This window comes from Hemitrygon akajei, chromosome 6 (genome assembly GCF_048418815.1).
Source record: "Hemitrygon akajei chromosome 6, sHemAka1.3, whole genome shotgun sequence".
NCBI classification, from domain to species: Eukaryota; Metazoa; Chordata; class Chondrichthyes; order Myliobatiformes; family Dasyatidae; genus Hemitrygon; species Hemitrygon akajei.
The window spans coordinates 22,788,677-22,813,024 of record NC_133129.1 but is presented as its reverse complement, the minus strand read 5'-3'; the positions used below and the strand labels follow the sequence as shown (position 1 = coordinate 22,813,024).

Genomic DNA, 24,348 nt, shown 5'->3' with positions numbered 1-24,348 from the left:
ATTTAAGAAACTTTTAGATAAGAAAATGAATGAATAGAAAATTGGCGGATTATGTTGGAGGGAAAAGTTAGATTGATCTTGGAGTAGGTTTAAAGGCTGGCACAATATCGTAAGCCATGAGCCTGTACTGCGCTGTGCTGTTTTATGTTCTATGAAAATGTAAGCAATATTAGTCCATCCAGGTAACATTTTTATTCAGAAACTCACCCTCTTGAAGATATTGTGAGGTAAAACAGACAGATCGTGATGTGGAGACTTCATTGAGGTGCTCTGGATCTTCACAAGCTTGGAGTTAAACTGCATAAACAGTACAATAGACTTATCATTATGACACACAATGCAACATTTCCCAATCCTATTGCCTTGAACATAAAACAATCTCAGCAGCAGAAACAAACTAGTGGACCAGTGTATCAAGATATGTACAGAAGGCTTAACCCAAAAGCAGAGACAATTTAGTGGTGAATGATAACTTTAATAACAAAATAACAAGCCACAAGGGCCACAGAATAAGAGAGAACAGAGGTCATGTTGCAACTCTACAAATCTCTGGTGAGACCACACTTAAGAGTATTGTGTTCAGTTCTGGTCACCTCATTATAGGAAGGATGTGGAAGCTATGGAGAGGGTGCAGAGGAGATTTACCAGGATGCTGCCTGGACTGGAAAACAAGTCTTATGAGGCAAGATTAGCAGAGCTGGGACTTTTCTCTTTGGAGCATAGAAGAATGAGAGGGGACTTGATAGAGGTCTACAAGATTATGAGAGGCATAGATAGGGTGCATAGCCAATACCTGTTTCCCAGGGCACCAATAGCAAACACCAGAGGGCATATGTACAAAGTTAAGGGAGGGAAGTTTAGGGGAGACATCAGGGGTAAGTATTTTTATGCAGAGGGTTATGGGTGCCTGGAATGACTTGCCAAGGATGCTGGTGGAGGCTGAAACATTAGGGGTATTTAAGAGCCTCTTGGACAGGCACATGGATGAAAGAAAATTAGAGGGTTACGGGGGTAGTATGGGTTTAGTACTTGTTTTTAGGAATATATGGGTTGGCACAACATCGAGGGCCAAAGGGCCTGTATTGTGCTGAGGTATTCTAGTGTCTAGTGTCTAGATACTTAACTCAAGAGGGTAACTGGAGATTTGGAACAACTGGTTGAAGCTAGCTGGGTTTTAAGAGTGTACAAGGAGCATGGATGAGAGCTGGGTTTAAACGGGCTGCAGGTGATGAGTTGGAAATGTGTGGCAGGTGACTCCTGTTGGCTGGGTGGAGACAGGGAGTTGCCTGCCTGTACAGGCCTGACAAGTAGTCCAACTTAATTTACAAACCTTCCTCCGACCTTTCCATAACCCTTAGTTCACTCTTTGCCTCAAAATTAAACTTCACAGTCTACATTTCTGCTTGGACAACTCCATCCACGAGCTGGATACAGTGTGTACATAAAGTAAGCTATGTATGGGGAGCGGACACAGCTTTACCAGTTGCAAAATGATCAACAGTTCTTGCTTTACATGTTATAACCATGGATGGATTGCCTTTACAGTTTAGAACAATCTAGGGAACATCTAGGCCAGGGTTCCCAACATGGAGTCCACGGATTCCCTCAGTTAATGGTGGGATCTATGGTATAAAAAAGGTTCAGAACCACAGATCGAAATAATACAAAGATAGGTGGAGGGGTAGGTAGTGTTGAGGAAGCAGGGAAGCTACAGAAGGATTTAGACAGATTAGGAGAATGGGCATAGAAGTGGCAGATGGAATATAGTGTAAGGAAGTGTATGGTCATACACTTTGGTAGAAGGAATAAAAGTGTAGACTATTTTCTAAACGAGGAGAAAATACAAATATCTGGAACACAAAAGGGCTTGGGAGTCCTTGTGCAGGATTCCCAAAAGGTTAACTTTCAGGTTGAGTCAGTGATGAGGAAGGAAATTGCAATGTTAGCATTCATTTCAAGAGCACTAGAAAAATGCTGGAGCTTTATAAGGCATTGGTCAGACTGCATGGAGTATGGTGCTCAGATTTTGGCCCCTTATCTAAGAAAACATATGTTGACATTGGAGAGGGTCCTTAAGAGTTTCACAAGAATTGTACCAGGAATGAAATTATGAAGAGTGTTTGATGACTCAGGGCCTGCACTCACTGGAGTTTAGAAAAATGAGTGAGGATCTCATAGAAACCTATCGAATATTGAATTACAGATAGAGTGGATATGGAGAATGGGTGAGTCTAGGACCAGAAAGCACAGCCTCAGAACAGAGGGATGTCTATTTAGAACAGTGATGAAGAGAAATTTCTTTAGCCAGAGGGTGGAGAACCTGTAAAATTCATTGCCCCGGACAGCTATGGAGGCCAAGTCATTAGGTACATTTAAAGCAGAGGTTGATAGTTTCTTCTTTAGTCAAGGCTTCATAAGTTATGGGGAGAAGGCAGGAGAATGGGTTGAAAGGGATAATAATAGAATAGTGAACAGATTCGATGGGCTGAATGACTTATTTCTGCTCCTATGGCTTATGGTCTCATGTTTAATGTGATATATATAATTTTTAAAAAATGAGCATATCATGTGTTCAGGTAATTGCAGACAGTGAGCTGGGCATCAGTGAGATAAAATCAGAATCTACTCAAGGAGGCACAGTAGTGTAGAGGTTAGTGCAACACTTTACAGCAACAGTGACCGTGGTTGAATACTTGATGCTGCCTGTAAGCAGTCTGTATGTTCTCCCTGTGACTGTGTGGGTTTCCACCAGTTTCCCCCCATATTCCCACAATTGGTCACATAGCAGTGTAGGCTCGTTGGGCTGGAGGGTCTGTTACTGTGTTGCGTCTCTGAATAAAATAAAACATCAGGAATATCATTCCAGCCTCTTGTTGGTACAGTCCTCATGGAATTGGGTGGTTTTACAAGATCACTATAAGCACAGTAGACTACCAGAAAAACTGTTCCAATGATAAAACTAACATTAATTAAATATCAATAATTGTCTTGGTGAATTTTATGCTTAAATGAAATTCAGAAATAATTACATTTAAAGAAAGAAGTATTTTCTCTATGATGACAGCATGCTGGACTGTTCTGGGAATAAAGCATGCTGAGTGCTTTCTAAGAATAACACGCACAAGTTGTTTTGCAGGAAACACTGACATGATAAGCTATCTGGGGTTCATTAAATCATCAATGGCTAACTCCTCACATACTAGCTGGCTGCTTGCACATGAAGAGGTAACCTGGAGGCTTCTCAACTGACCCTCTGGGAATTCAAGACCTCTATTATAACCTCTGCCATTTCTTTCAGTACCCTGGGATGCACTCCATGAGGACCAGGGGAATTTTCTATCTTCAGGCCCACAAGTTTGCTCAGCACTACTTCTTTACTGATAGCTATTGGATCAAGGTCCTCACCTCACATTGCAGTTTTCTTTCAACCCTCCCACCATATAGCCTGTGTTCTCAGTCTATCCTATCCAACTCCTTCCTCATCCCATTATAGTCTCCCTTGTTTAGGCATAATACACTGGTTTTAGATTGAACTACTGAGCTCTCCATTTATATGAGAAGCTCAATCATAGTACCATACGACATAGAAGCAGAATTAGGCCATCCGGCCCATCGAATCTGCTCCGCCATTCAACCATGGCTGATCCTTTTGTTATCTCCTCCTCAACCCCAGTTCCCAGCCTTCTCCCCGTAACCTTTGATGCCATGTCCAATCAAGAACCCATCAATCTTTGCCTTAAATACACCCAACGACCTGGCCTCCATAGCTGCATGTGGGAACAAATTCCACAAATTCACCACCCTTTGGCTAAATAAATTCCTCTGCATCTCTGTTTGGAAAGGGTGCCCCTCTATCCTGAGGCTGTGCCCTCATGTCCTAGACTCTCCCACCATGGGAAACATCCTTTTCACATCTACTCTGTCTAGGTCTTTCAACATTCGAAGGTTTCAATGAGATAGACAAACAGGTTTCAAACAGACAGACATTATTTACTTGGATTTCTCCCTTCATTCTTCTGAATTCCAGCGAGTACAGACCCAAAGTCATCAAATGCTCCTCGTATGATAATCCTTTCATTCCTAGAATCATCTTTGTGAACTTCCTCTGGACCCTCTCCAAAGCCAGCACATCTTTTTTAAGATGAGGGGCCCAAAACTATTCACAGTACTCAAGGTAAGGCCTCACCAGTGCCTTATAAAGCCTCAGCATCACATCACTGCTCTTGTATTCTAGACATCTTGAAATGAACACTAACATGGCATTTGCCTTCCTCACCACTGACTCAACTCTTTACTATTCCTAATCTCTACCCAGATGGATTCAACATTCGGCTCCTTAGATCTTGTATCGTCTCTCCCTATCACCCTGATCTCATCTTTAATTAAGAGTGCTACCCCACCTCCCTTTCCTTCCTGCCTATCCTTCCTATTACCTGATATCCTTGGATATTTAATTCCCTAACCTCTCCACCCTACAACCACGATTCTGTAATGGCCACTAAATCATTTCCCTTTCTACTGATTTGTGCCACGTTTACTGACCTTGTTCCGAATACTATGGGCATTCAGATAAAGTGCCCTTACACTCATTGTGCCTTTAAAATATAGTAATCTTTGTCTCTTTTGTATTTGACTTTTCTGAGCCCCACCCTTACTTTTCTCTTTTTTAACTTTTGCTTTTACTTATCTTTATCCACACTTTTCTCTTTTACTTTATCCATACTTCTCCAATCTGTGGAACCCCCTGCTATTTAGTTTAAAGCCTTATCCACAGCCCTAGTTATGCAACTCACCAGGATCTATGTCCCATCATGGTTCAGGTGGAGGCCACCCCTATAGAGCAGCTCTCTCCTTCCCCAATACTGGTACCAATTTCCCATGATTTCAAACTCACTTCTCCCACATCAATCCTTGAGCCATGCATTTAACTCTCCAATCTTCTTGACCCTGGGCCAAGTTGCACTTGGCTCAGGTAGTAATCCAGAGATTACCACCTTTTTGGTTCTGCTTTTTAATTTAGTCCCTAGCTGCCCAAATTCCCTCAGCAGAACCTCTTTCCTCATTCTACCTATGTCATTGGTGCGCACATGGACCATGACAAATGGATCTTTCCCCTCCCACAGCAAATTCCTCTTCAGGTCAGATAAGATGTCTGAACCTGGGAACCAGGCAGGCATCATAAGCTTTGGGATGCTCTATCCACATGACAGAGAACTTTGCCTATTCCCCTGACTACACTATCCTCAATTACCACTACATTTCTCTTCTTTCCCCCCTTTTGAATGGCTCCCCGAACCACGGTGCCACAATCAGGTTGCTCATTTTCCTACAGCCCCCACTCTCATCCACACAGGGAGCAAGAACCTCAGACCTGCTGGACTAGCTCAAGGGCTGAGGCTCCTCCAGCACTGACTCTTAGATCCCACTTCCCACCTCACTCAATCACACCCTCTTGACCCTGATCACAGATCAAATTTGAGGCAGCTAATCTAATGGGTGTGACTACCTCCTGAAACAGAGAATCTAGGTAAGTCTCCCCCTCCCTGATGTGCTGTAGTGTTTGAAGCTCAGATTCCAGGTCATCAACTATGAGTCCAAGTTCCTTGAGCAGCCAACACTTGCTGCAGGTGTGGTCACCAGGAACCATATCATGCAACTACAGCACATAAGCTGATCCTGCATCTTCCCAACTTTATTTATTTAGATGTAGTTTGGTGACTTTTCAACCACTACAAAAGCTTTACCCACGACTCACCTATGCTTCCTCACTGAAGCCTCTTGAGCTAACGTTGATAAACTCTGCTCTCTCCGCCAGTAAACTATACCACAGTGACTCTTAGTTCCACCTTGTTAGGCCTACAACAACCTTGCCATTATTCTAATTATCAGTTCGCTTTTTTTCTTGGAAAAACACACTAAACCCTTCTAATACTGCTGGCGAACTGCTTATGCAGAGGCAAAATAAAAAACACATTTATGCTTAAGCAATGGGAAGGCATATAAATATCACAGTGCTAGTCTTTCCAAGACCCAGATGAAGAAGCTTCAGCTTGATCAGTAATTGATGTCTGAAAAGCAGTGTGATTGGAAAAAAAATAAAGAGGTCTATGAATTGAGCCAGCTCCATCATGGGCACTAGCCTCTCCACCATTGAGGACATCTTCAACAGGCAATGCCTCAAGAATAGCTGAATCTCTGCCTCATTAAACCCTCATGTCCTCTTTTCATTAATACCATTAGAGAGGAGGTACAAGCACATAAAGACACACACTCAATGTTTTAGGAACAGCTTCTTCCCCTCCACCAGCTATCAGATTTCTGAACAGTTCATGAACACTATCTTACTTTTTGCATAGTTTACTTATTTCATATTTCTTATTGTAAGCTATAGTTATTATTTACAGTATGTATGGCACAAAACAACAAATTTCATGACATATGTCAGTGATAATGAATCTGATTCTGACCTGACAATTCATAAAGTGAAGATGTTGAGATTCTATTTTATTTTATTTAGATACAGCAGGCCTTTCCAGCTCAGAGCCATGCCACCTAGCAACACTCGATTTAACCCTAGCTTAATCACAGGACAATTTACAATGATCAATTAACCTATCAACCGGTACATCTTTGAACTATGCAAGGAAACTAGAGTACCCTGAGGAAACCCACATAGTTACAGGGAGAACGTATAAACTCCTTGCAGACAACAGCAGGAATTGAACCCTGGTCACTGGTACTATAAAGCTTTGTGTTAACCACTACACTACCATGTCGTCCTTTTTGGTAATGAAGTGATGTCCTCTGTCACTGTATGGAAACAATGGTGTATGGATAACACTGCTGAATATCTCAGATACTGCTACCTTGACCAATCAATTTCTTTGGGAAGAACCTTGGCAGCCCCACACCTCTCCTGCCCCACCACACCCTCTTCAATAACAGGCTGAAACTACGCAGGGATGATCTACCTTACATGATTATGGACAAGTTCAAATTTAATTATCATTCAACCATGATAAAAAGGATCAGCCATGATTGAATGGTGGAGCAGACTCAATGGGCCAAATGGCCTAATTCTGCTCCCATGTCTTATGGTCCTATGGTCTTATAGACGAATACAGACAAACCAAACAGCATTCTTCCAGTGCCAAAGTGCAAAACACAGCACACTGCACATAGCAACATAACACATATCATTATGATTTCAGAAAAAAATACAGTCACAAAGAAAAAAAATAGCCCAAGTCCCTGAGTGTCCAACTTGTTCTTCAATCAAGCGAACACTGGAGAGCAGCATCGAGTGAAGGAGCCAGCCCCAAACCCAGAATGGATTCCAATATGCCCACAGAAGCCTCTCCAACACCACCACAGCATCTTCTCCCCTGGGCAACTGCAGCAGACGACCCCATACCCCAGGCCTGGTCCTTGCCACAACCAATGCTGTGCAGTTCCCCCACTGCCATTCTCACCAATGAACCTTTGAACCAGACTTGCAGTGATCTAGTGAATGGTGATTGATCATGCAATAAGGAATTCAAACATACACAGTCTACCAAATATCCATAACTGATAAGCCAATTCTGTATAAGAACAGCAATTTCCTGTCCTGGCTTCAGAACAGCATGGTGATAGGGGCCTCACTGTTCTCATTGTGCACTTACCTCCATCTGCAATTTGATGATCTCACTTTGCTTCTCCCTCTCTTGAGAAGATATCTGTCTGTTCAGTAGCTGAATCTCTGCCTCCTTTTTATCAATAATGCTGTTGAGTTCAGCTTCCTTTACTTCAACTGGCAAAAATTTAATGACAAGTTCAGAAAAACAGAGACAGGGCAAAGCAAAGAAACAAAGTAAATAATGGCAGATAAACGCATGCAGCTCTTCAAGCCTTCTCCACCATTCAACACTGATATGGCTGATTCTCTATCTCAATACCACGTACCCGCATAGAGTCATAGAGGCATAGTGAGCTGCAACACAGTAACAGGTCCTTCAGCCCATCTAGCCCATGTCCAATTATTATTCTGCATAATCCTATTGACTCATACCCATACCTCTCCTATCAGTGTACATCCATGCTCTTCAGTCCAGGAACAGGACTTCTTCAATTTGTAGAAGTGAACGGGAAGGGGAATGTGGACACATACCACTGTGTATTCAGAAATGTACTTACGTCGTTTGTTCAAGTTTTGCTGAATCTCGGCCCGCTCCAACTGTTGCTCCTGCTCCATCATCTTCAGCTGAAACACCAAACTCTTGACATGGTCCTTTTCCTCCTATAAGGATATTGTGATCAAACTCAAAGCCATAAGACCATAAGACATAGGAGCAGAATTAGACCATTCAGCCAATTGAGTCTGCTCCATCATCCCATCATGGCTGATTCTGGATCCCATTCAACCCCACATCTGCCTTCTTGCCACATCCTTTGATGCCCTAACTGATCAGGAAACTATGAACTTCTGCCTTAGATATCCCCACAGATTTGGCTTCCACTGCTGTCTGTGGCAGAGCATTCCACAGATTCACTATTCTCTGGCTAAAAAAATTCCTCCTTACCTGTGTTCAAAAAGGTCACCCCTCAATTTTGAGGTTGCACCCTCTAGTTCTGGAGACCCCCACCATGGGAAACATCCTCTCCACATCCACCCTATACGGTCTTTATAACATTCGGTAGGTTTCAATGAGATCCCCCCACATTCTAAATTTCAGTGCTAAGGGGAGAAAGCTGGGGAGTAGAGCTGAGGAGGAGAAAAAAGGATCAACCATGACTGAATGGTGGAGTAAACTCAATGAGCCAATTCTGCTATTATGTCTAATGGTGTTGTAAAATCCAGGCAAGCATATACTGCAGATAGAACACAGACAGCTCAGGCAAGAAAGGTCTTTGAAGAGCATAGATTCTCTTTGTACACCAGGGGTCTTGTAGTGGGATGAGTGATCAAAGGCACACACACCACCTAAGGATTAACTTCGAAGTGTCATTGGTTGTCAGCTTCTGCTGACTTTTAACATTTCTAATGTGAATGTTGATTGATCATGCAGTAAGGAATTCAAACATAGGACTTCCGGTAAGATGGCGATTGTTTAGCTGCTCCGAACTTTTGTTCCGTTACTGTCGCTATCTTTGCACTAAATGTCTCCATTTTTTAAACCTTAGTTAGGAAATATTTCGGTATCTCTTACTTGCCTGTGAATATATCTAACTTACAATGTCTAGCAAGAGTTCTAAATCCGGGAGAAAAGAAGCTATGACCCCGTCGGACGAGACGATGGTTGCACTCGGAAAGCTCCGAGACGAAATCTTAAAGGAATTTAAAACCGCTTTCAAACAGTTAGAAGACAAACTGGATTGGATCAACGATAAAGTGGACAAACATGCTGAACACTTATCTCGCATCGATTCGACTTCTGAAGATTTAGAAAGTCATGTTCGATACTTGGAGACTCTCTGTTCCAGCTTAGAGGAAAAATCTAACAAACTTCTTTCCAAAATGGTGGATCTCGAAAATCGCAGAAGACGCTGTAATATCAGAATTCTTGGATTGCCAGAGGCGACCGAAAAGGGATCAACCGTGAAGTTTTTCGCCGAGTTTCTCTGTGAGTTATTCGGGAAAGATTTGCTTCTGAAGCTGCCCGAGCTCGAACGAGCACACAGAGTTTACGTTCCCCCCAGAACTCTGGGCTCCCGCCCGCGACCAGTAATCTTGTGTTTCCATCAATACCAGGTAAAACACAGTCTGATCGTAGAGGCGCGTCGCAGAGGGTCTTTTCCTTTCCAGGATACAACCATTCGCTTTGTGGAAGATTTTGCACCCCAGACCTTAAAGATGCGCGCTGAGTTTAAAGGCGCAATGAAAGTGCTTTTTGATCGTGGTTTCAAACCTTCCCTTCGTAACCCTGCCGATCTACGAATCAAGCTTAATACCGGGAAATACAAGTGGTTCAAATCAGCAAAGGAAGCTGAAGCATTTGTGGCAAGTCTTCCGGCTATCCAGTCATCTTCGGAATCTGATCGGACCTCCTAAAATGGTGGATAAGTACTCCTCATAGTAAAATTACTTTCTCTGGACTCGGAATTCACTTGAATCACTCAGACATTATTCATTGAAACTTTAAGGGCTGTTAACAATCTCTCCCGGGATTTGGTGTGTGTGTAATCTATTTTTATTCTTGTATAACTTTACCTACAGAGTTCTACAACTAACTCTAACTTGTTTTGGAGGTTCGAAGTCTTTAGTGAAGGCCTCCCTGTTTGTCAGTTCACAGTTCAATTGTTGAAATATTTTTCCTTTGTTTTAAATATTTATTTATTTTATCTTTTTTTCTTTTCTTCACCCCTTGTTTCTAATCTCTGAATTTTTTTCTCCCTTCTCTGTAAATGGTTGATAAATACGTCTTGAATTTATAATTTTCCCCTTCCTCTTCTTTTTTCTTTTTCTTTCTTACCTTTTTTTTCCCTTTCTCTTACTTTATTCTTCTATAATTTTTCGCGGGTAGGTTAGTTTTGGCTTTCTTCCGATTTTCTCTGTATTAAGTTTTATATTTCTGCAGAAGGTGTTCTAATCTGTAGTTATGTTTTCTAGTGCATAAACTAGTTACTATTTGCTATAGTATTTATACGGAACTGTTGTTAATGACACAGATCTGGAAGTTGTATTTGGGTTAATTTTTTTGGTAGAGCTAGCTACTTGTTTTGGTAGCCGTCTAGTTTTGGGTTGTGCGGATGGGGTGGATTTTCCAGTTCCAACATCTCTTTATTGCTTAGGACATGTTTATATTTTGACCTTACGAATCTATGTTTACATCTCTGCTCCCAGACTGCTATTGTACTGCTTGACTTTTTATATGCCTGCTGCCTTTTATGCATTAGTAATTGATAATGGCTAGTGCACTTAAATTCGTGAGCTGGAATGTAAAGGGATTGAACCACCCTGTTAAAAGGAGGAAGGTATTCTCACATATCAAACAACTCAAAGCTGACATTGCTTTCCTCCAAGAAACTCATATTCGTTGTTTTGATAACTCCCGGCTTCTGTCAAAGTGGGCGGGTCAGCATTTTCATTCATCCTTTGCCGCTAAAGCTAGGGGAGTTTCCATTCTTATTAACTCAAATATTCCTTTTGAACTCCATAATAAAATATCTGATACAAATGGCCATTTTATTATTGTTTCTGGTAAACTATACAACACTAAAGTTGCACTAGCAAACCTGTATGCCCCCAACTTTGATGATGTTAACTTTTTTGAACGGTTTTTTTCCTCACTACCAGACTTAAACTCATACTCTCTTATACTGGGTGGTGACTTCAACTGTTGGTTGGATCCTAAACTGGACTGATCGTCCTCTGTTACCAGATCACCTACTAAATCTGCCTTAGCTATTCAATCGTTTCTCTCTAATTTTGGTATCTCTGATATATAGCGTTTCCTCCATCCTACGGAGAGAGATTATTCTTTTTTCTCACATGTTCACCATACCTTCACTAGAATTGACTATTTCTTACTCGATAACCAACTTATCCCATTTGCCCACTCTTGTGACTATCAGAGTATACTGATTTCTGACCATGCCCCAATTACCCTCTCTCTGAACTTTCCTGGTCTCCCTCAGAGGAATAAACACTGGCAGTTCGATTCAACTTTATTATCGGATGATGATTTCGTAAAATTTATTAAGGATCAGATAACCTTTTATTTTAACACTAATACATCACCTGAAGTGCCATCCCAGATTGTCTGGGATGCCATGAAAGCATATCTGAGGGGTCAAATAATCTCTTACACAGCAAATCTCAATAGAAGATCCCGTGCAGATCGAGCAGACCTCATTAACCAGATTAAAGATTTGGATCAAATATATGCCCAAACTAAGAACCCTGAATTATACAAGAAGTGCGTTGAACTCCAAACTAAATTTAACCTTCTGTCCACTCAACCTGTCGAACGCCAACTTCTCGAAAGCAAGAGCCGCTTTTACATTCATGGGGATAAGTCTGGTAAATTCCTAGCCAATCAGCTGAGGCGTTCCAAAGCCAAACAACATATTACAAAGATCCGGAAGGAGAACGGAGACTTTACATCGGATCATTTAGAAATTAATGACGCATTTAAAAATTTTTATTCTCGGCTTTATTCCTTTGAATCTCTGAATGACAATATCTCTGTGGATCAATTTTTACAGAATCTGAACATCCCCTCACTTTCATCTGATTTCAAAGCCAAATTCAATGCGCCTATATCACCAGAAGAAATATCTTTTGCAATTTCTGCACTGTCCTCAGGGAAATCTCCTGGACCTGATGGGTTCCCTGTGGAATTTTATAAATCATTCTCTTCACTTCTTTCTCCTCAGTTACTTTCAGTATTATCTGACTCATTTAATTACAACAAATTGCCACCCTCTTTCAATGAGGCATCTATTATTCTTCTTTTAAAAAACGGCAAAGACCCAACAGAGTGTTCCTCGTACAGGCCGATCTCTCTGCTCAATGTTGATGTAAAGATCTTAGCTAAAGTGTTGGCTCATAGATTAGAAACCGTTATTCCCTCCATTATCTCTGATGACCAAACAGGCTTTATTAAAAACCGTCTCCCTTTTTTTAACATTTGGCGTCTATTCAATATTTTATACTCAGTTCCAACTGGGACTCCTGAATGTGTTATCTCCCTTGATGCGGAGAAAGCATTTGATCGTATAGAGTGGAACTACCTTTTTGCAGACTTAGAAAAATTTGACCTTGGCCAAAGTTTCATCTCTTGGATCCAATTGCTGTGGTGTCCTACTGCTTCTGTTCTAACTAATTTTCAGAAATCCCAAGTATTTAATCTCAAACGTGGCACCCGTCAGGGATGCCCCTTAAGTCCCTTTCTCTTTGATTTGGCTATAGAACCTCTGGTGATAGCATTTCGAAATTGTCCTGGATTGACCGGGATTTGGAGAGGGGGTGTTGAGCATAAAGTTTCTCTCTATGCTGATGACTTATTACTCTTTCTCTCAAATCCGTCTACATCCTTACCTCTAATGTTTTCACTTCTTGACCAGTTTAGCCAGATCTCTAGCTATAAACTCAACTTACATAAGAGTGAACTTTTCCCAATTAATAAAGAAGCACAAGAACTAATATTTCGTGATCTCCCTTTTAAAGTAGTCCATAATCAATTTACTTATCTTGGAATTACAGTCACAAGGAAGTTTAAAGATCTCTTTCGTGAAAACTTTGTCAATCTTTCATATGCTATAAAACAGAGTCTGGTACAATGGTCACCTCTATCTATGTCCTTGGTAGGTCGTATTAATGTTGTTAAAATGTATGTTCTCCCCAAATTTTTATACTTATTTCAATCTATCCCAATTTTTATTCCTAAATCTTTTTTTGATTCCTTAGACTCTATTATTTTGTCATATCTGTGGCAGAATAAGCGCTCTAGAATTAATAAAATCCACCTCCAAAAATCTAAAAAAGAGGGTGGCATGGCTTTACCTAACTTTTGCTTATATTACTGGGCAGCTAATATACGTTGTGCTGCCTTCTGGTCTTTCTTCCACGGTCAACCCGAGTGCCCTAACTGGGTGGCAATGGAGTTGAGCTCCACTAAAGAATTATCTATATCTGCACTTCTTGGCTCTGCACTCCCTAGCAGTTTGCCCAGATCAATAGCTAATCCTCTGGTTAGACACACTTTGCGTATATGGGCTCAGTTCAGGAAATGCTATGGTTTCCAGGGGTTTTCCGTTTCTAGCCCTGTCGCACATAATCACCTTTTTTTACCTACTACGTACGATTCAGCATTCCATGTTTGGTACAGGAAGGGCATTAGACATTTTGAAGATCTCTTTATTGATAATCACTTCGCTTCTTTTCAGCAGCTCTCCGTTAAGTTCAACCTGCCTAACGCTCACTTTTTCAGATATCTCCAAATCCGACACTTTACTGCTCCTTTAATTCCTAACTTTCCTGAAATGCCTGCAAAAAATGCTATGGACCTATTTCTTTCCATTAATCCACTAGGTAAAGGTTTAATATCAATTATCCGAGATAAACTAGCAGCCTTACGACGGGCCCCTGTGGATAAAATTAAAATGGCCTGGGAGCAGGATTTAAATATCTCCTTATCCGAGGAGAGCTGGGACTCAGTTCTCAAATTGGTTAACTCAACTTCCCTTTGTGCTCGCCACTGCCTTTTACAGTTTAAGATTGTTCATAGAGCCCATATGTCTAAATCTAAACTATCTCGATTCTACCCTGGCATTAGTCCGCTCTGTGATAAATGCAAGAGGGGCGTGGCCTCTCTCATCCATATGTACTGGTTCTGTCCTAGCTTGGAGAAATTCTGGAAAGATGTCTTCACTACATTATCGGGTATTCTGAATCAGCACCTAGAACCTAACCCCTTAATTGCTCTGTTCGGTTTTTGGGGCGACACAGATTTATGTCTGGGTCCGACCAAATGCCTAATACTATCCTTTGCCTCTCTCCTGGCGAGACGCTTGATCCTCCTTAGATGGAGAGATGTTGCCCCGCCCACTCATGCGCAATGGCTTAACGACATTATGGCCTGCTTAGACCTCAAAAAAATTCATTATTCAGTTCTTAATTCGGATCTAAAGTTCCATAAGGTCTGGGGACCTTTTATCGAGTACTTTCATAACCTTCCTCTTGACTAGGGTTTTTTTTTTCTCTTTTTTTTCTCTTCTTTTCGGTCCCTTGCTTTCAGCTCCCTTTTTTTTCTGGTAGTAGGCATTATTATCCTCTGTTGCTAAGTGTATTCACAGTCTGGGAGGTTGACTGTCCGGACTTATACTCTTTATATTGTGTGGTGGTTGGTCTGGAGTTGTTGTTTTTTTCTTGTGTTGTGGGGCTTGGGGAGGACACTAAGCTCACTTGTCTTTAATTTAGGTGCTTTTTTGTTAAATTCTCTTCCTTTGTAGCATATTGTTATTGTATGCTTAATCTTGCACTGTATTAATGCTCCTCATTGGGATTTGGGGTTTTTAATTTTGCAAAATGTTTTGAAAAACTAATTAAAAAAAATTTTTTAAAAAGGAATTCAAACATACACAGTCTACCAAATATCCATAACTGATAAGCCAATTCTGTATAAGAATAGCAGTTTTCTGTCCTGGCTTCAGAACTGCATGGTGAGAGGGGCCTCACTGTTCTCATTGTGCACAAGTAAAATAAAGTATGTGTGCTCAGGGCCCTGTTATTTTAGCTATTTTATTTTATTATCAGTGACGACAGTGTAAAGTTGATGCTTTGGTGAAGACCCTGCGTCAGGAGTTTCAGTTTCAGAGACTGATGTTTGACACGCTACATTCTTCCAGTTCCCTGCTTTTTTTTGTTCCAGATTTCATACCTGCAGTCAGTTTTGTTTTTGCCATAAAGTCAAACTTTGTTAAAGCTGTAATCGAAGGGATAATTTTCTCGATGGTTATAGTGAGAACTTTGAAATAATGGGATTAATGTAGGCATCTGGAGATGCAGGACTCCCTTTAGATACACAGTGAAGCCAATGTTAAAGTAAAGTCAAACATAATGAAAGTAGATTATCAGATGATAATCTGTACTTGGTATACTAGCCAATCATACAGGGTATCATATATAGGAATAAATTGACATGTGCAATTGTCAACTTGTAATAAAATCACAAGTGTGTAAATTTAATCCTCACTGGCTGAGTGAACAATCACAGCCAGAGGACCGGTGTAAAGTTGCATTTTGAACATCCTACCTGTTCAACCATTTTTAACTTCTCTTCTAAGACGTTGATCCTTCTTTTCAGCTTCTCATTCTCATCTGCAAATACCGTGATTTTTAAAGATGCATGAATTCATTTCAATAGTAATTTGGATCATGTTCGGCTGCAAGCACTCATTCAGATGCTTATACGGTCATGTATAAATCCAGACATGTGCCCCACAAAACACGTGCTGATTCCCACACAAGCATAACTCACAGAAGCAGCAATCCACTAACCTCTACACAGACACATAAACCCCCTTCCCCACATAATTAGTACATTTGCAGATAACTAAGAAATTGGTGGTGTTTGAGGAAGGTTGTCTAATTCTACAACAGATCATTTGGAAAGTTGAGTGAAGCACTGGCAGATAGAATTTAATCCTGAAAAATATAAACTGATGAATTTTAGGAAGGCAAATAGGAGTAGAAGATACACAGTGCATGGTGTGGAAGAATGTTGAACAGAGACACTGGTGTTCATGTCCATAAAATACAGAACAGTTCAGCACAGTACAGGCCCTTTGGGAGTGATGTTTCCTGTAGTGGGTGATTTTAGGACCACAGGGCACAGCCTCAGAATAGAGGGACGTTTATTTAGCATAGAGATGAAGAGGAATTTCTTCAGCAAGATGGTGGTGAATCGGTGGAATTCATTGCCACAATCAGATGTGGAGACTAAGTCACTGGGTAGATTTAAAGCAGAGGTTGATAGGTTCTTGATTAGTCAGGGCATCAGAGTTATGGGGAGAAGGCAGGAGAACGCGGTTGGGAGGGATAATAAATCAGCCATGATGGAATGGTAAAGCAGACAATGAGCTGAATGGCCTAATTATGCTAATTATGCTTCTAGAGTATGTCTTATGGTCTTACGGAATGGAGACCCAGAAGCCTGTCCTGTGGTTGAAGGTGTGTGTGTGTGTGTGTGTGTGCGTGCGTGTGTGTATTATATATCTAAAAGGTTTGTTTTGCTGTTGTTGTTTTGATGCTCCGTGTGTTCTGTTTGGTTGAGTCTTGTGCTGAGTGTGGTGATACCGGAATGTGTGGTGACTCCAGCTTTGTGGGCTTTGCTCCAGCACCTTGTGCATTTCAGTGCAGCTTTCGATGTACACCTGACTCTGAATGATACAAGATAAAGGAAAGCTGGAGGAGCTGGGGTGGAAGAGGATGAAGGTGGAGACAGCTGCAGGAGCAGTATGGCTACCAGTGCTGGAATCTGAGAAGGAAGGAACCAAATGAGAGAAGAACCAGTAGTTGAAATGTGTGGGTAGTCGTTGGATAGTGCCAATCAGGAGAGGGGAATGAACGTGGGTGATGGGGACTGGAGGAGATATATGGAAAGTGGTCCAAAATGAAATGGTCTGGGGTGGATGAGAAGGAATAATAACACAGGAGATAAGGGTTACCACTGGGTTGTAGATACCCAGGTGGAAATACAAGGTACTATTCATTAGGGCTCACCTTAGCAGTGGAGAAGGAGAAGCACAGATTGGTCAGAGTGAGAAAGAGAGTTGAAATGGCTCCCACCGATCTGGGAGCTGAGGATAACCACTTCTGTATGGGAAGTGGCATATTTATACTTTTCCCAAGTGAAGTTCAGTGCACTGTGCGTCACTTCATTCAATTCACATCCAGTACTGGCCATTTCCTTTCAGTTAGTCCTGACGAAGGGTCTCGGCCCGAAACGTCGACAGCGCTTCTCCCTATAGATGCTGCCTGGCCTGCTGTATTCCACCAGCTTTTTGTGTGTGTTGTTGTTTGAATTTCCAGCATGTGCAGATTTCCTCGTGTTTGCCCTCTAACCTGAGGCTTTGTCCTCTGGTCTTAGATTCTCCCACCACCGGAAACGTCCTTTCCGCATCCACTTTATCAAGGCCTTTCACTATTTGATAGGTTTCAATGAGGTCAACCCTCATTCTTCTGAATTCTAGTGAATACAGGCCCATATCCGTCAAATGCTCTTCAAATGACAAGCCATTCAATCATAGAATCATTTCTGTGAATCTCCTTGGAACCCTCTCCAGTTTCAGCACATTCTTTCTCAGATAAGGGGTCCAAACCTGTTCACAATACTCCAAGTGAGGTCTCACCAGTGCTTTACAAAATTTAAAATTACATCCTTGCTTTTATAATCTCTTGAAATGAATGTGAACATTGTGTTTGCCTTCCTCACCACAGACTCAACCTGCAAATTAATCTTTAGGGAATTCTGCATAAGGACTCTTTGCACCTCAGTTTTTTGTATTTTCTCTCCTTTTAGAAAATAGTCAACCTTTTCATTTCTTCTACCAAAGTGCATGACCGTACACTTCCCAACACTGTATTCCATCTGCCATTTCTTTGCCCGTTCTCCTAATCTGTCTAAGTCCTTCTGTAGCCTCTCTACTTCCTTAAACCTACCTGCCCCTCCACCTATCTTCACATAATCTGCAAACTTTGCAACAAAGCCATCAATTCCATCATTGACATATAATGTAAGAAGAATTGATCCCAACACTGAACCCTGTGGAACACCACTAGTCACTAGCAGCCAACCAGAAAAGGCTCCCTTTATTCCCACTCTTTGCCTCCTGCCAATCAGCCACTGCTTTGCCATGCTAGACTCATTTCTGTAATACCATAGGCTCGTAGCTTGTTAAGCAGCCTCATGTGTGGCATTCTGAGAGTCCAAGTACACAACATCAACCATTCTCCTTTATCTATCCTGCTTGTTATGTCTTCAGAGAATTCCAACAGATTTGTCAGGCAAGATTTTCCCTTGGGGAAAGTATGCCTACTTTATCATGTGTCCAAGCAGCCCTGAGACCTCATCCTTAATAATCAACTCCAACATCTTCCTAACCACTGTCAGGCTAACTGGCCTATAGTTTCCTCTTTTCTGCCTCTCTCTCTTCTTGAAGAGTGGAGTGACATTAGCAATTTTCCAGTCTTCCTATTCACCTACAGCATCTGTCTCACCCTTTTCTATGTACTATTTTCCCTCATCAGTCGAGACAAAGGTTCCTGACCTGCAACGTAGATTGTCCACTTTTCTCCATGGATGCTGACCAGCACACTGAGTTCCTCCAGTATTTGGTGTGTTGTTACTAACAACCAGTTATATAGCAGTGTTGATTTCACTTTAACCTATTATGACAGCTAACTTTTTTTAAGTTACAGTATGAATTTACCATTGTTATGTGGATAAGCAAGGCAGAATGCTTTTCTTCACATCCCCCCCTCTCACTCACCTCCTCAATCCACCTATCATCTACAGCCCCTGTTTTACCCTCCTCACTTCGTCTATATACAGACTGTCTTCCTTCTCCACTCACAGTGCTGAGGCAGGGCCTTGATCCAAAATGTCGACAGTTCCTCGACATCTCACCAACTCCCACAGCTGCAACTCGACTTACTGAGTTCCTCTAGCAAATCAGTTTTTTGCTGAACAGAGTATCTTTTGCACTATTTATTTATTTTGTAAGTCAGATTAGTTTTGTCTAGTACTGTACTGCTGCCACAAAATAGATTTCACGATTTACAATAATAAATCTGGCGGAGTGGTGGAATCTGCCTCTTCCACCACCCCTGACAGGTTTATTATCATACGTTAATGTACTAGGGACAAGGGACAGTTAAGAAACTATTAAATAGGCATTTGGATGATAAACAAAATGAAGGACTACGTGGGAGGGAAAGTTTAGATAGATTTTAAAATAGATTTTAAACCTTGGCATAACATCATGGGCAGAAAGCCCTGTACTGCGTTGTGTTCTGTGTTCTATGATTCAGTTTGATGATTGAGGAACATGCTCAAACAGAGTATGCTAGACGTCTCGCCCTCAGTTTTCACATGCGGTTGGGCATGGTGGTAGTTTAAGGAGTGGCCTGGTGGCACTAGCAATAGGCTTGAACCACTTCCATGTGGGATAATATTCAAGACTTTGCTGTCTGAACTGAGAAAGCACTGACAGGCAGCTCATTGATTTGCTGGATGGGAAAACCAGATCCTTTGTCTAGAACAGAGTTGGAGAATGGGTGACAAGGGAACTTGGAGTAGATAGGGTTGTCAGGAGAGCAGTGACTATAATCATTGCTATTATTCTTACAAAGACCACTTAGGGCATGCAAGTTTTCTTTAAGCATTCTTGTTGACTGTGTGAGAAAGTCTGTGCAATATAAACTCTTTCAGCAACCCAGTAACAACTTGCTCCTCATGGTCACTTGGATAGGATACCATGTGGGCTTCCAGATGCCAAACAAGTGGACAGAAGGAAAAAACTGGGTCAAAGGCATTGGTCAAAAACTGCTTCTTAGCAATCTGATAAGCAACTTCTGGAAGACTGGTATATTCAAGAGGATTATAATATAGAAATGAAGGTATATGAAGGGGCCACAGCAAAGGATCAGAAAAAGCTGCAGAAAGGTGTTGGACTCATGCATCTCCATCATGGGCACTAGCTTTCCCACCATCAAGAACATCTTCAAAAGGTGATGCCTTAAAAATGGCAGCACCCGTCATGAAGGACCTTTACCATCTAGGACATAACCTCTTTGTATTAATACCACCAGAGAGGAGGTACAAGAGCTGAAGACCCACGTTCAATGTTTTAGGAATATTTTTTTTTTCTGCACCATCAGAACTCTGAACAGTCCGTGAACCCATGAATATTACAAGGGTGTTGCCTGGATTGGGAAGTATGCCATAGACAATAGACAATAGGTGCAGGAGTAGGCCATTCGGCCCTTCAAGCCAGCACTGCCATTCAATGTGATCATGGCTGATCATCCACAATCAGCAATCCGTTCCTGCCTTCTCCCCATATCCCTTGACTCCGCCAGCTTTAAGAGCACTATCTAACTCTTTCTTGAAAGCATCCAGAGAATTGGCCTCTACTGCCTTCTGAGGCAGAGCATTCCATAGATCCACAACTCTCTGGGTGAAAAAGTTTTTCATCAACTCTGTTCTAAATGGCCTACCCCTTATTCTTAAACTGTGGCCTCTGGTTCTGGACTCCCCCAACATCAGGAACATGTTTACTGCCTCTAGCATGTCCAATCCCTTAATAATTTTATATGTTTCAATCATATCCCCTCTCATCCTTCTAAATTCCAGTGTATACAAGCCCAGTCACTCCAGTCTTTCAACATACGAAAGTCCCACCATCCCGGAAATCAACCTCGTGAACCTACGCTGCACTCCCTCTATAGCAAGAATGTCCTTCCTCAAATTTGGAGACCAAAACTGAACACAATACTCCAGGTGTGGTCTCACCATGGCCCTGTACAACTGCAGAAGGACCTCTTTGCTCCTATACTCAACTCCCCTTGTTATGAAGGCCAATATGCCATTAGCTTTCTTCACTGTCTGCTGTACCTGCATGCTTACTTTCAGTGACTGATGAACAAGGACACCTAGATCTCGTTGTACTTCCCCTTTTCCTAACTTCACACCATTCAGATAGTAATCTGCCTTCCTGTTCTTGCCATCAAACTGGATAACCTCACATTTATCCACATTAAACTGCATCTGCCATTAATCTGCCCACTCACCCAACCTGTCCAAGTCACCCTGCATTCTCCTAACATCCTCCTCATATTTCACACTGCCACCCAGCTTTGTGTCATCTGCAAATTTGCTAATGTTACTTTTAATCCCTTCATCTAAATCATTAATGTATATTGTAAATAGCTGCAGTCCTAGCACCAAGCCTTGCGGTACCCCACTAGTCACTGCCTGTCATTCTGAAAAGGACCCGTTAATCCCTACTCTTTGTTTCCTGTCTGCCAACCAATTTTCTATCCATGTTAGTACCCTACCCCCAATATCATGTGCTCTAATTTTGCCCACTAATCTCCTATGTGGGACCTTATCAAAGGCTTTCTGAAAGTCCAGGTACGCTACATCCACTGGCTCTCCTTTGTCCATTTTCATAGTTACATCCTCAAAAAATTCCAGAAGATTAGTCAAGCATGATTTCCCCTTCGTAAATCCATGCTGACTCAGACTGATCCTGTTACTGCTATGCCTTATGAGAACAGGTTGAATGAACTTGGCCTTTTCTCCTTGCAGCAATGGAAGATGAGAGGTGACCTGATAGAGGTGTATAAGATGATGAGAGGCATTGATCGTGTGGATAGTCAGAGGCTTTCTCCCAGGTCGGAAACAGCTAACACGAGAGGGCACAGATTTAATGTGCTTGGAAGAAGGTACAGAGGAAATGTCAGGGTTAAGTTTTATCATGCAGAGAGTGATGAGTGCGTGGAATGGGCTGCTGGTGATGGTGGTGGAGGCGGATACAATAGGGTCTTTTAAGAGACTCCTGCTTAGGTATATGAAGCTTAGAAAAATAGAGGCCTATGGGTAACTTTAGATAATTTCTAAAATAAGTACATGTTCAGCACAGTATTGTGGACCAAAGGGCCTGTATTGTGCTGTAGGTTTTCTGTGTTGCTATGTTATTACCTCATTATTATGTTCTCTTTTTGCACTAAATTTTTATATTTCTTATTGTAACTTATAGTAATTTTTTTATGTATTGCACTGTATTGCCACTGCAAAACAATAAATTTCACCACATATGTCAGCAAAAATAAACCAGATTCTGAGAAGAATTGCTATGGCTTTATAAAGAATTGGTCAGACCACATTTGGTATATCATGAAAAACTTTTGGCCCTGTATCTAAGGGAAGAACCTCCTCCAGAGAAGGTTCACAAGAATGATCCTAGGAATTAAGGGGTTACTATGTAAGGAATATTTGATGTCTCTAGGACTGTATACAGTGGAAATCAGTGGTTGAGGGGGAAACTCACTGAAATCCAACTGATACTGATAGAATGAACACTACTTCCATTAGTAGGAAAACCTAGCATCAGAAGGTGGCATATCTGTGGAATACATGCCAGAGGGTGGTGTAGGCCAAGTCATTGGATAAATTTAGGACAGAGATGATTGGTTCTTGATTAGAACGGAGGATAAGGGTTACAGGAAGAAGGTAGAAGAATGGGTTGAAACTAAAATCAGCCACCATCCAGGACATGCTCTCTTCTTGCTCCTGCCATTAGAAAGAAGGTACAGGAGCCTCAGGACTCACACTACCAGGTTCAGGAACAGTTATTACCCCTCAACAAAAAGGGCATAACTTCACTCAATTTCACTTGCCCCATCAACTGAAATGTTCCCACAACCTATGGACTCACTTTCAAAGACTAAAGTGCATAAAGAAGATGAATCTCTTGTTTTGCACTGCTAAAATATTGGACTTCAATTCAGCATCAGCTCAAACCTCAGTCTTAAGACACCTTTTCAGCACAATTCCTGTTATGTCAGTGAGTTACAGACAAAAAATGTTGAATGAACTCAACCTGTCAGGCAACATCTATGGAAATGAATAAACAGTCAGCATTTTTGCCAGAGAGTCCTGATGAAGCGTCTCGGCCCAAAATGTCAACTGTTTATTTCTCTACATAGATACTGCCTGAGCTGCTAAGTTCCCTTAGCATTTTTTGTGTGTGTTACTCTGGATTTCCAGCAACTGCAGGATCTCTTGTCAGTGAGTTGTTGATTTTTACTGGACAATTGAGAATGAGGAGAAAAAGAATGGGGTCCAAACACTAACAAGAGAAAATCTGCAAATACTGGAAATCCAAGCAACACACACAAAATGCTGGAGGAACTCAGCGGGCCAGACAATATCTATGGAAAAGAGTAAACAGTCTGGACTGGACTGGAGAAGAAAGATGAAAGTCAGAGTAAGAAGGTAGGGGGAGAGGAGGAAGAAATACAAGGTGGTAGGTGATAGGTGAATATGGGAGAGTGGGAGTGGTGAAGCAAAGAGCTGGGAAGTTGATCTGAAAGAGATAAAGGGCTGGAGAAGGGGGAAATCTTTTGGGAGAGGACAGCGGACCATGGAAGAAAGGGAAGGGGGAATAGCACCAGAGGGAGGTGGTGAACAGGTAAGGAGATAAGTGAGAGGGGGAAATGGGAATGGGGAATGGTGAAGGAGTGGGGGGGGGGGCATTACCAGAAGTTCAAGAAATCGATGTTCATGCCATCAGGTTGGGTAGTAGCTAAATCAATGGAACAGCATTCCATTACTTTTAGTCTAATTTACCCATGGACTCTCACCTCGTACATCGTACTTTTTTTGGATGGTGTCCTGCAGGTCTGCCATCATTCCATGCAATAAAACACATTCTGCAAAGCAAAAATATCCATTACTGGGTAAGAAATACATGTACTAAGGTTGCTTTTTCAGCTCTGACTTGGACAAGGGTGGGTTTGGCAGGATATCTGAAGTCCGATCCCTCATAAGCTTCTGAGAACTGACTCCGCAGCATTGCTTTCCCAACCTGGCACTACTTGAAAATAATCTGCTGGAGGAACTCAGTGGGTCACACGGCATCTGTGGAGGTAAAGGATTGGTTGAAGTTCTGGGGCGAGGCCCTGCACAACGACATCTTTGCCTCCACCGATACAGCTTGGCCTATGCAATTCTTCTAGCAGTTTGTGCTGATGGCATGAACATTGATGATTCGAACTTTGGGTAACTTCTCCCCCCTCCCTCTTCTCTCAATTTTACACTCCCATTCTAGCTTCCCTCTCACCCTTTCTCACCTAGC

At 41.8% G+C, this 24,348-nt stretch overlaps 1 protein-coding gene across 1 annotated transcript in view; it reads right to left on the bottom strand.

The window, feature by feature from the left end:
- LOC140728698 (coiled-coil domain-containing protein 152) overlaps window positions 1–24,348 on the bottom strand; it is an 84,495-nt gene that overhangs the window by 3,810 nt on the left and 56,337 nt on the right. The window contains exons 3-7 of the mRNA XM_073047662.1: window positions 23,855–23,923; window positions 15,738–15,802; window positions 8,176–8,278; window positions 7,665–7,792; window positions 208–297 (exon numbers count right to left, since the gene is read on the bottom strand). Of these exons, the coding sequence (XP_072903763.1) occupies window positions 208–297; window positions 7,665–7,792; window positions 8,176–8,278; window positions 15,738–15,802; window positions 23,855–23,923 (455 nt within the window). The remainder of the gene's footprint in view (window positions 1–207; window positions 298–7,664; window positions 7,793–8,175; window positions 8,279–15,737; window positions 15,803–23,854; window positions 23,924–24,348) is intronic.